The sequence below is a fragment of the Henckelia pumila genome, chromosome 2, assembly GCF_033568475.1.
Source record: "Henckelia pumila isolate YLH828 chromosome 2, ASM3356847v2, whole genome shotgun sequence".
NCBI lineage: Eukaryota > Viridiplantae > Streptophyta > Magnoliopsida > Lamiales > Gesneriaceae > Henckelia > Henckelia pumila.
The window spans coordinates 133317303-133330976 of record NC_133121.1 but is presented as its reverse complement, the minus strand read 5'-3'; the positions used below and the strand labels follow the sequence as shown (position 1 = coordinate 133330976).

Below are 13674 nucleotides of genomic sequence, written 5' to 3'. Positions count from 1 at the left end.
AGAGTTATTAACTTCATTAATGGATAGAGTTTAATTCATTTTCGAGTTTTGATTGATTCAGACATTTTAATAATTCCACTATTTTGATAATTCCAGTATTTTAATGTGTTTGTATTGTTTGAAAAATTTTATTAATGAAGTTTTATTTTTGTTTAATAATGCTGCAAGTACATTTTATAATTTATTTCCATATGTAAAAATCTACTCATAAGTTAAATTCATGCTAACTAAAATAAACAAAATGACGTACTGAATTATTTAAAACAGGACATTAAAACGATAATAATTTAAGACAATATATTCATAATCATGGTAAATATCACAAGTTTAGAATTAAAATTATAATATTTTATTTCTAAATATAGAGATTATCAATAAAAATTTCAGAACAAATAAATTTAATGTTTTTATTTAATTTAAATAATAAACAATTAAAGTTTTGAGTTTCAACCAATATGCAAATATGACTCTTATAATATATTACAAAAAACACATTGTAAAATTTTTGCATTAATTATAATGAAGTACAAGCAATTTTATCAAATTTTTAAATATATTTTATCTTTTATATCCAGTTTCAATTTTCATACACGATTTGGTTTCGATAAATTAAAAACAAGATTAATTTTTTTTTTAGAATAAAAATATGCAAGTTGAAAATGGACGCAAAGTAAATGCCTGCCAAACAACTTGGCCAATAAAAAAGGTAAATTTAAATACGGGATTCAATCCCTAAATGGAAAAACCTAGGTTAAATTCATGCCTTCAAATAATTAACTTAATAAAATACAAATATGATAAAATAGTGTAAACGGAGAGCTTTAATTATTAATAAAGATTGTCTAACTTAAAATATAAACTAATTAATTAAATTAACTATTCAAAACATCAATAAATAAAACTGAATTTATAATTTAATTTAAATCTCTACATACATAAATATATATTTTGTTTCAATCAAATATAATATCACCCATAACATATTAAAAAACGTATATTAAAATATCAATGCAATAATTACAACAAAATATTATCAATCTTATCATTAAAAAAAAATTGGAATATATTTACTTTCCTTTATAAACACTATCGACTAAGAAATCAAAACATTCATCATTATATTTATTTAATTTAATTTAAAATTCAACAATAAAAATTCATTCTAAAAGAAATTTTTTAAAGTATAAGATATTCCATATTATTATTAGATTTGAAAATGGCAAGTTAAAATTGATTCAAATATTGTTATAATTTTTTCTTGGTCAATAAACTTAGCAATTAAAATAGAAAAATTATACAAGTTAGGGATTCATTCCCTAACTGTAAATATATATGTAAATTTTATGCCTTTAAATAACTTAATAATACATAAAAAAAAATTTGGTAAAGATTTATAACACGGTAGTTTAGGAATAATATCTAATAATTATGGTTATAAAACAAAGTAATAATGTTGAAAAACAAACAATTCTAATCAATATCATGATCTTTGTCTTAATTTTTTAAATATAGAACTACCAATCAAATTTATAAAAAATCAGTCAATCAAACTTATTTCTTATTTTAAATATTATATATATATATTTAAAACGAAGACACATTTTAGTTCCTATTTTTCCGGGCAAATAAGGCACATTGACAAAAAAGATTAAAAATACATGTAATTGGAAAATTCAATGTAAAATTTTAAAAAACTGTGACAAATAAAAAAAATCAGCAATATTTACTTTTTTAATAAACCATTACCAATTAAAGAATTATCAAATCAATCAAAATAATTTTCAAGTTAAATTTAACAAAATGCCCGATATAATTTCAATAAAATAACAGTAAATAGGATATATTCCAAATATAGATAATAAAATATTAATTTAAAACATTTATAATAAAATTGTAATGTATTCAAATCACAATAAAATTTTTTTAAAAAAGGAAAATATAGCTTAATGAGTCAGTCAATCCCGTAACTCCTCTTATATTAATGTTCACAATTTCGATAAATTCAAAACTCAAGCTCAAATCCAAACTCACATATTTTCTTCAGCAATTATCCCTAAATCATTAAAAAAAATTCAAGTTCTGCTATAATGCTCCCACAATGATTTACAGAAGAACATTCAAACATATGAAAAACTGCTGAATTTTGAAGAATCAAAATTACTATGGAGCGCCTGACAAAATCTACGGTGATAGGCAACAAGAGACGGAACACTGACAATCAATCGAAAGGTAATTACTTATACTTTTAATTTAATTTTTTGGATTGCATTTCAGATTTATTCATGCAGTATATTTAATGTTTCAAGTACAAGATGAGAAAATAATACTTACACATCATTTTTTACCCGTCATTCTGTTATTAAAGGATCCTTCTGCATACATGCATCTGAAATTTATATATAGAAAATATAAACATCAAATTCAAATGATATGTAGATGGTTATCAATAAATTTATAATAAACAATTAAAGTTTTGAGTTTCAACCAATATACAAATATGACTCTTATAATATATTACAAAAAACACATTGTAAAATTTTTGCATTAATTATAATGAAGTACAAGCAATTTTATCAAATTTTTAAATATATTTTATCTTTTATATCCAGTTTCAATTTTCATACACGATTTGGTTTCGATAAATTAAAAACAAGATTAATTTTTTTTTTAGAATAAAAATATGCAAGTTGAAAATGGACGCAAAGTAAATGCCTGCCAAACAACTTGGCCAATAAAAAAGGTAAATTTAAATACGGGATTCAATCCCTAAATGGAAAAACCTAGGTTAAATTCATGCCTTCAAATAATTAACTTAATAAAATACAAATATGATAAAATAGTGTAAACGGAGAGCTTTAATTATTAATAAAGATTGTCTAACTTAAAATATAAACTAATTAATTAAATTAACTATTCAAAACATCAATAAATAAAACTGAATTTATAATTTAATTTAAATCTCTACATAAAATATATATTTTGTTTCAATCAAATATAATATCACCCATAACATATTAAAAAACGTATATTAAAAAATCAATGCAATAATTACAACAAAATATGATCAATCTTATCATTAAAAAAAATTTGGAATATATTTACTTTCCTTTATAAACACTATCGACTAAGAAATCAAAACATTCATCATTATATTTATTTAATTTAATTTAAAATTCAACAATAAAAATTCATTCTAAAAGAAATTTTTTAAAGTATAAGATATTCCATATTATTATTAGATTTGAAAATGGCAAGTTAAAATTGATTCAAATATTGTTATAATTTTTTCTTGGTCAATAAACTTAGCAATTAAAATAGAAAAATTATACAAGTTAGGGATTCATTCCCTAACTGTAAATATATATGTAAATTTTATGCCTTTAAATAACTTAATAATACATAAAAAAAATTTGGTAAAGATTTATAACACGGTAGTTTAGGAATAATATCTAATAATTATGGTTATAAAACAAAGTAATAATGTTGAAAAACAAACAATTCTAATCAATATCATGATCTTTGTCTTAATTTTTTAAATATAGAACTACCAATCAAATTTATAAAAAATCAATCAATCAAACTTATTTCTTATTTTAAATATTATATATATATATTTAAAACGAAGACACATTTTAGTTCCTATTTTTCCGGGCAAATAAGGCACATTGACAAAAAAGATTAAAAATACATGTAATTGAGAAATTCAATGTAAAATTTTAAAAAACTGTGACAAATAAAAAAAAATCAGCAATATTTACTTTTTTAATAAACCATTACCAATTAAAGAATTATCAAATCAATCAAAATAATTTGCAAGTTAAATTTAACTAAATGCCCGATATAATTTTAATAAAATAACAGTAAATAGGATATATTCCAAATATAGATAATAAAATATTAATTTAAAACATTTATAATAAAATTGTAATGTATTCAAATCAAAATAAAATTTTTTTAAAAAAGGAAAATATAGCTTAATGAGTCAGTCAATCCCGTAACTCCTCTTATATTAATGTTCACAATTTCGATAAATTCAAAACTCAAGCTCAAATCCAAACTCACATATTTTCTTCAGCAATTATCCCTAAATCATTAAAAAAAATTCAAGTTCTGCTATAATGCTCCCACAATGATTTACAGAAGAACATTCAAACATATGAAAGGCTGCTGAATTTTGAAGAATCAAAATTACTATGGAGCGCCTGACAAAATCTACGGTGATAGGCAACAAGAGACGGAACACTGACAATCAATCGAAAGGTAATTACTTATACTTTTAATTTAATTTTTTGGATTGCATTTCAGATTTATTCATGTAGTATATTTAATGTTTCAAGTACAAGATGAGAAAATAATAATGCTGCAAGTACATTTTATAATTTATTTCCATATGTAAAAATCTACTCATAAGTTAAATTCATGCTAACTAAAATAAACAAAATGCCGTACTCAATTATTTAAAACAGGACATTAAAACGATAATAATTTAAGACAATATATTCATAATCATGGTAAATATCACAAGTTTAGAATTAAAATTATAATCTTTTATTTCTAAATATAGAGATTATCAATAAAGATGTAAAAAAATGTACCGAAATAAAAGGTATGTTGTATGAACATGAGAAATAAATAAAAAAATAATCAAAATATAGTACAGAACAAAAGGATTTCTCCGATTTTGTACATAAATATTTCCAGAACACAAAAAATATATATAGAAAATATGGCGTTTTACTCTTCAGATATGTAGGACATAAGCAAATAAATGTATAAACTCATAAACCGAAAAAGAAATCATAATAAATTAATCTATAAAGAAGGAAAAACAAGCCATCAAATGATATCCTGATTTGTTTCGAATATCCGAAAAAAACCTAATTCAAGATGGCATGCTTTCTCTTCGAAAATCATAAAACGGGTAGATATAAACACAAAATCAAAATAAGAAATGCTAGAGAAATTGTGAAAAAATTGAACTGACTTTAAACGTGTATTTGATAATGAGAATACAAAAAAAGATTCAGTCAAAAAAGAGAATACAAAGGAAGTTATTATTTCCAAAAACAAGAAGGGAGCTCTGTCGGCTCTTGGAAAAAAATTGAAATTGTGAACTCCCAGTATATATACCAATTAATTTAGGGTTTATATGTTGGGCCAAAACATTTTTGTTGATTTAGGGTCAGACCTTTTTCTTTGATTTAGTATCATATTTTATTGGGTGTGATAATGTATATATTTTCGGCCCAATTATAAGTATGTAAATAAAATGTGCTTTTTGTAGTTTATTTTTTATTCATTAAATGCTATTTAAGTTTGGATATTTATAAAATATGAAATAAAAAGATCAAATATTAATTTTTTTGTAATAACATGGTAAATTTTACCTTTTTCAAAATATAATTTTTATAATTTTAATGTAGTATTATTACTTTAGTTAATTTGATGTTTAGTATTTTTTAACTCATATCTACTATTTTGTTCATTTTTATTTTGATAATTTTATTTTCAAAATTTTACTTAAATATTTAAACAGAAAATTTGGATTCAAGAATCAGAATATCCGAACATTGTACTTTGCGCGGTTCATTTAAGATGGTATTGACAACGTCAAAATCTCCACTAAGTGAGATTACAAATGGTATGATATTTTTTTCATTCGTTATTACTCTTATTTGTCTACTCAAATGATTATATTTTTTTAACGTCGGTATACGTGCAGCTACTTCATCGAGCTTAATTGATATAGATTCTTCTTCTCAAATACCCAGCAGCTCAACTACAAATAAATCAGATATGATTGATCTAACAATTGATGATGATTTCCCTCACTCTGCTCTTAATACTGGTGACAAACTGCCGTTTGTTCATCAATGTAATTTTTTAATAATTATACGTTTTTTTTTTCTAATTTTAAGATATTATGTATATTTAAGATATGAGTATAATCATCAATTGATTACGTTTTTTTTTGTTTTTTTGCAGTTGAATCTGATTCAATTCCAATTAATTTAGTTAACATATTGGACATTCAACATAGTCGTGACAATCTCGACAAAAATATCTCGATATCATCCATCGGTAAAATTATATTATATTTTTTTATGTTGCTTCGTTTATAACAAGTTTATGTTTTTTTATTTAAATTTATAAAAGAAATTTTATTTTATTTTGCAGTTATAACATATTTATTTTTTTAATGTTACATATTTATTTTCATTGTTTTGTTTTTTGGAATATGCGTATGTTAACAACGTCATTTAAGGTTACATATTTATTTTCATTGTTTTGTTTTTTGGAATATGCGTATGTTAACAACGTCATTTAATGTTACATATTTATTTTCATTGTTTTGTTTTATTTTATATAGATTATTGGGATATAGGAGATCCAATATACAGATGTGATTTTTGTGGTGCGATATTCTGGTATGAAGAAAGGTTATGCCGAAGTTATAAATCTCGAAATCCTAAATACTCCATGTGTTGTATGCAAGGGAAAATACAACTTCCTCCTTTAAAAAAACCTCCTGAAGTATTGCATGATTTATTAAATGTAGTGGATGATAAAAGCAAACATTTTCTTGAGAATATCAGATCATACAATAGTATGTTTTGTTTCACGTCGATGGGAGGGAAGATAGATTCGAGTTTAAATCAAGGTGGCTCCGCTCCAGTTTTTAAACTTCATGGGCAGAATTATCATTTAATTGGAAGCCTACTTCCATGTGAAGGCGCATCTCCGAAGTTTGCTCAGTTATATATTTACGACACAGAAAATGAAATTACTAATCGGATTTTTGCTGTCAGGTATACATTAAAATATGTCTTATTTTATTTATCGTTTATGTGAATTTAGTAGAAAATATTCATATATGTCAAATAAAAATATTTTTCAGAAAAAATAGCGACACAAACAATCTGCATCTGGAGATAGTCTCTGATTTGAAGATCATGTTAGATGAAAATAATGTTTTAGTCAAGTCTTTTCGGATGATCAAAGAAAGAATGATGGTAGAAGTACAATCCGATATTAAATTACGGCTGATTGGGAGAAGAGATAAGGATGGAAGACGATATAATCTTCCTTCTACTTCTGAGGTTGCTGCATTAATTGTGGGAGATTTTAATGAGGCTTTGGGAGACAGGGATATTTTAATAGAAACACAATCTGGTCAACTTAAACGTATCAATGAGTTGAATCCTGCATATCTCTCTCTCCAGTATCCTATACTTTTCCCCTATGGTGAGGATGGTTATCGAGAAGATATTCCATTATCAAAATCCAAATCAAGTGTTGGAGGTAGAAAAAAAGTGAGTATAAGAGAATTTTTTGCTTATCGACTGCATGATAGGGACATCGAATTTTCAAGTATTTTGAATTCAAGAAGACTTTTTCAACAATTTATTGTTGATGCATACACAATGGTTGAATCTGGAAGGTTGACGTATGTTCGGCTGCATCAAAAACAATTGAGATGTGAAATGTACAAAGGTCTTCATGATGCGCTTTTGCGTGGTGAAACAAATGCATCTACACAAGGAAAACGTATTATCTTGCCTTCTTCTTTTACTGGGGGTGCAAGATACATGATTCAGAATTACCAAGATGCCATGGCTATATGTAAGTGGGCTGGATATCCAGATTTGTTTATTACATTTACGTGTAACCCAAAATGGCCAGAAATTGTGAGATTTATCGAGGCTCGAGGATTTAGGGCCGAATACCGTCCGGATATTGTCTCCAGAATCTTTAAAATGAAGTTGGATGCCTTGATTAAAGATTTCAGAAAGAATAAAATATTTGGGAATGTTAAAGCAGGTATAACATTTTTTTTAAAATATAATGTTTGATATATTTCTTATCTTATAATGATTATTAATATCTTTTAGTACATACAAATAATTAATTTTTAATAAATTGTTTCAGTGATCTATACTGTGGAATTCCAGAAGAGAGGATTACCACACGCCCATATTTTGCTCTTTCTATGCAAAGAAGAAAAATGTCCAGTAGCAGAGACAGTCGATCGTATCATTTCTGCCGAAATTCCCGATAAAAATCAGGATCCTGTTTATTATGATGCAGTACGGGATCTAATGATGCACGGTCCATGCGGTGAGGTAAGAAAAAATTCTCCATGTATGTCTGGCGGTCGTTGCCAAAAACATTTTCCTAAAAAATTTGTTGAAGTGACATCAATTGATGAAGATGGATATCCAATATATAGACGCAGAGATAATGGGCGAACAGTTCTCAGAAATGGTGTTAATCTAGACAATGGATTTGTTGTTCCCCATAATCGTTATTTGTTGATTAGATATGGAGCTCATATGAATGTTGAATGGTGCAACCAATCTCGGGCTATCAAATATTTGTTCAAATATATAAATAAAGGGCACGATCGTGTGACAGCATCATTCTATCGGAGTTCAGATGATGAGAGTTTGGGAAAAAATGTTGATGAGGTGAATATGTACTACGACTGCAGATATATTTCCCCATGTGAGGCTGCTTGGAGAATTTTTGGATTTGATATTCAATATAGAGATCCACCCGTTGAGCGTTTGAGCTTTCATCTTCCGAATGAACAAAATATCATTTTTTCAGATGCAGATGAAACCAGTAATATTATCGATCGACCTACTGTTAACCAGAGCATGTTTCTGGCATGGATGGAAGCTAACAAGAAATATCCGGAGGCAAGAGAATTGACATATGCTGAATTTCCAATGAAATTTGTTTGGAAGCAAGATACACGAGAATTCGTTCCAAGGAAAAAGAGATTTTCGATCGGGCGCATTTTTTACGTTCCTCCGGGATGTGGAGACATGTATTATTTAAGATGTCTCCTAAATGTAAACCGTGGTGCCACTTGCTATCATGATATAACTAATGTTAATGGTGTTCAATACCATTCATTTCGTGATGCTTACTATGCATTGGGATTGTTGAATGATGACAAAGAGTATATCGACGGCATTATTGAGGCAAGTCATTGGGCTTCAACACAATCTTTGAGAATTTTACTTGCTACTCTATTGTCATCGAACTGCATCAGTCGACCTGAAATACTTTGGGAATCATGTTGGAAGTATTTGTCAGATGATGTTTTATACAGACAACGTAACCTGTTGCAACACCAAGGTATGCATGCATCAATAAAGTTTTTCAGTTATATTTGTTAATTTTTAAAAGTATATATACATAGATGTGTATGTTTTTGATTAATACCTTTTTTTTGGTAGAATTGCAATTGAGTGATGATGAAATTAAAAATTATGCATTGGTTGAAATTGAAAAATTATTACGAAGCTATGGAAAAAGTTTGCGTGAATTTCAATCAATGCCATTTCCCGGTGATCAATATTTTCAGACTACTTCACGGAACAGATTAATACTTGATGAGTTGAGATTTGATAGAAGATCTTTGTCTGAAGAACATGATAATCACCTTAATAAGTTGAACTCTGAGCAACGTCATGTGTATGATACGGTGATGAATGCAGTTCATTCAAATAAGGGAGGTGTTTTTTTTGTATATGGATATGGAGGTACTGGAAAAACATTTGTCTGGAAGACTCTATCTGCATTCTTGAGATCGAAGGGAGAGATTGTGTTGAATGTGGCATCAAGTGGTATTGCATCTCTTCTACTGCCTGGTGGAAGAACAGCTCATTCACGCTTTGCGATTTCATTTAATCCTAATGAAGAATCAACATGCAATATCAAACAAGGGAGTCCTCTTGCGGATCTTATTGAAAAATCTAAGCTTATAATTTGGGATGAAGCTCCAATGATGCATAAGTTCTGTTTTGAAGCTTTAGATAAAAGCATGAGAGATATAATGAGATTTGTCAATCCTTCAAGCCTTCATTTGCCATTTGGGGGCAAAACCGTTGTTTTTGGTGGTGATTTTCGTCAAATATTGCCTGTTATTCCAAAAGGCAGTAGGCAAGATATTGTTAATGCAACCATCAATTCTTCTTATATCTGGAGACATTGTACAGTTTTAAGATTGACGAAAAACATGCGACTACAAAATTTAGGTTCTGATGAAGAATGTGATAAGACAAAGCAATTTTCTGATTGGATTGCTAATATAGGAGATGGAAAAATTGGAGAATCAAATGATGGTTATGCGACAATAGATATTCCAGATGAACTTGTGCTGAAAGATTATAACGATCCTATTGCATCGATAGTCGAGAGTACGTATCCTTCGTCAGATATTTCTATCAGTGATACTGCATATTTTCAACAGAGAGCTATTTTGGCACCGACTCTTGATGTCGTTCAATCCATAAATGAATACATGATATCTCTGAATCATTCTGAGGGAAGATTGTATTTAAGTTCTGATATGGCATGTCAATCGGATAAAAGCGTTGGTTTATTGCATGATGTTCATACCCCTGAATACTTAAATGGAATAAGATGCTCTGGAGTACCAAATCACGAGTTGAATTTGAAAGTTGGAACTCCGGTTATGTTGCTGCGGAACATAGATCATTCTCTTGGTTTATGCAACGGCACTAGATTGATTGTGACTAGGCTCGGAAACCATGTTTTGGAAGGAAATATTCTGACTGGAAGTAATGCGGGTCACAAAGTACTTATTCCAAGAATGTCTTTGACTCCTTCTGATCCAAGACTTCCTTTCAAATTTCAAAGAAGACAGTATCCTTTGATTGTATCATATGCAATGACAATCAACAAAAGTCAGGGTCAATCATTATCTCATGTAGGACTTTTTTTGAGGAATTCCGTGTTTAGTCATGGTCAGTTGTATGTCGCTGTATCTAGAGTTACCAATCCTAAGGGTCTCAAAATCTTGATATGTGATGGCAAGACCAATCAGAAAAATTCAACAACAAACGTTGTATTTAAGGAAGTTTTTCAAAATTTATAAGATAATTTGTTTGTTTTTTTAATTATATGATATATAATGCATATTTCGATTGTTTGTTCAATATTTTTTTTAATATTTTTTTTATCATTAACTGTATAAAATAATATCACGTGCATTGCATAACATATATTTGTTTAAAGAGTTTGTCCTTTTTACATTATTCTAATTACTCACTATAAAATTAAATTTGTTTATATTTTACTTTTATAGTCAAATTTCAATTTAATACAATTTAATTATATTATACACAAGATATAGCCCGTGCATCGCACGGGTGAAATACTAGTTATTATATAAAGTAAAGTCTTGTTAGTAAGATGACACAAAAAACTCAATGGAAGTTTGGATATTTAATATTGGGAAAATAATTTTTTTTTGTCCATTAATTTGTCCATGTTTTGGTCCATTAACTTTTTTTATGTGGGTTTTGGTACACTAACTTTGCATTTTCAGTGTTTATAAGTCCAACTGCATACGTGTCAACTTTTGATTTGTACAAAATGATGACGTGGACCAATCAGAAGCTAACATATATGAAGTTGGACCAAAAAACACTGAAAATGAAAAGTTAGTGTTCCAAAACCCACATCGAAAAAGTTAATGGACCAAAACTCAAAGTGGGTAAAGTTACTGGACCAAAAAAATTATTTTCCCTTAATCTTTTTATGTCTCTTCTAGTATGTATCAAACAGAAAAACAAACAATTGTAAATGTGAATCTTTAGTTTCAACGGTTTGACAAATCTTAGCTTAGCGGCTTCAAGAAACGGATCGAGAGATTGTCTAAGATCCCTGAATGATCCTAGACGACGATCTAAATAATAACTTAAGGCGATGACTATTGGACAACTTGAAAATAAGAGTTTCGAAAACTCATTTGATGATCTTGTTTCTTGTGTCTGATTGGTCAAAAAGATCTTCTAATAAGATCAACAAAATATGTAGGATTTCCTATAACTTGGAGACAAACAACTAGAAGATTATGTCGGACTGGTTTGAGGAGTTTGTGGTCAGACAAATCATATACTTAGGCACTATATCGTTTGAGAAAGCTTGCAGATTGAAGATATATACTTTAAGATAATGGTTTTCGAGTTATGTAGGCTGAGAGACTTTCAAATTGAGATATGTTTCGAGCTTGTGGCATGTGAGTTTCCGTTTTTATACTTGTTAATATATTGAAAGGCGGCTTAAATTAATAACAATTGGATATTGTTATTAATTACCAAAATAAAGGAATTTCAAACTAACATTAACATTCATATATAATGTATTTAATATTTATATTTAATAACTTATTATTTATATTATTTTCAATTCGAACATATTTAAAAAATCATGGCCATATATTCAAGTTAATAACGATTCCATCAAAATATTACGGCATGAATAGGCCCATATATATACATATACATATATATACATATATATATATATATATATATATTATTTAGGCAAATAAAATTCAAACAACTTATTTTATTTTAACTACAAAATAGTACCTATTATCGTAAAGAACAATAGGAAAATAGAAGATAATAATCTTGGTCAAACTTCATTTTAACAAATAACTCTCTCAAGCTCATTTTAAATAATAACTCTCTAAAGTGTATTTGAAATATGTATTCAAATCCATAACAATATTATTGCAATTTAAGATCAACATATTATTTATAAATCTAATTTTTTTTATGTATTATATAAAAAAAAGTGAAGTTTTTTTTAAGGAAGATAGTGTTTTTTAATATAAAGTAATTATTATGAAATAGTCACAATTAAAATTGAAAACAAGTAGTTATGAAATTCTGTAACAAAACAAAACAAACAAAGAAAAAGAAAAGAAAAAGAAAAAAAGAAAAGAAAAGAAAAAAGAAAAAATTAGGCTGACATTGGCCGACTACCTGCTAACTTTTTCTTTTTTTTTTTCTTGAAGAAAAAAAAAACTACTTCCATTAACTATGAATCAAAACATCTAATACAATAGTATACATAAACCAGGGAATTGCATCCAAGAAAATAAAATCCCTCTTAACATTGAAACTACGTTTAGCTAATTCATGGGATGCAGAATTTGCCAACCGAGGGCAATATCGCACCGATGCCCCGGGAACATTGGAGAAGCAACTGCTGATTTCCTCCGCAATCTGTGCTTCCATTGCAAAAGGTGTAGGCTGATTAATCGCATTAACCATTGTGATAGCGTCTGTTTCAAAAATCCAATTTGACCACCAAAAATGTGAAGCTATCGCTACCCCTTCCTTAACTTGTAAAATATTAATTTGCATGCATGTTGAATTGGTCAAAAATGTCATATTAGCAATTGAAAAACGTGAGTTTCATTCATTCAATGTATTAGTTGTTAAAAGTCATAATTGGTAGGAACAAGTTTTAAGACACATGCATGTGGGTTGTGGATGCTAGTGTTTGTCTTCTTTTATTCAATGCTTTACATGCGTATTTAATTTGTGTGTTTTTTTAATTGTAAACGTCAGTTGCCTATAAAAAGGCAACACGCTAGAATATGAAGATTATCATCGTGCAAAATAAAAATTATTTCCTCCTTTCATTCCTTCGTTCGTTCTTTTCTTCGTAACCTTTTTGCTCAATATAATTCATCTTATTTCAAGTCTCCAACACAAAACGATTTACTCATCATATTTGATTCCAATTAAAGTCCTTGCATACTATGTATTACTGGTACCCAACAAAATTGTGGTATCAGAGCCACGTTCATTTTCTCCTTTGCAAAAATATTCTATTACA

At 27.7% G+C, this 13674-nt stretch overlaps 1 protein-coding gene across 1 annotated transcript; it reads left to right on the top strand.

The window, feature by feature from the left end:
- Window positions 1-6627: 6627 nt before the first annotated feature.
- On the top strand, window positions 6628-13086 carry LOC140878447 (uncharacterized). The gene is made up of 5 exons (XM_073282049.1): window positions 6628-6809; window positions 6899-7821; window positions 7930-9147; window positions 9249-10823; window positions 12980-13086. Exons 1-5 carry the CDS (start codon window positions 6628-6630, stop codon window positions 13084-13086), a joined length of 4005 nt encoding a protein of 1334 aa, XP_073138150.1.
- The last annotated feature ends 588 nt before the right edge of the window (window positions 13087-13674 follow it).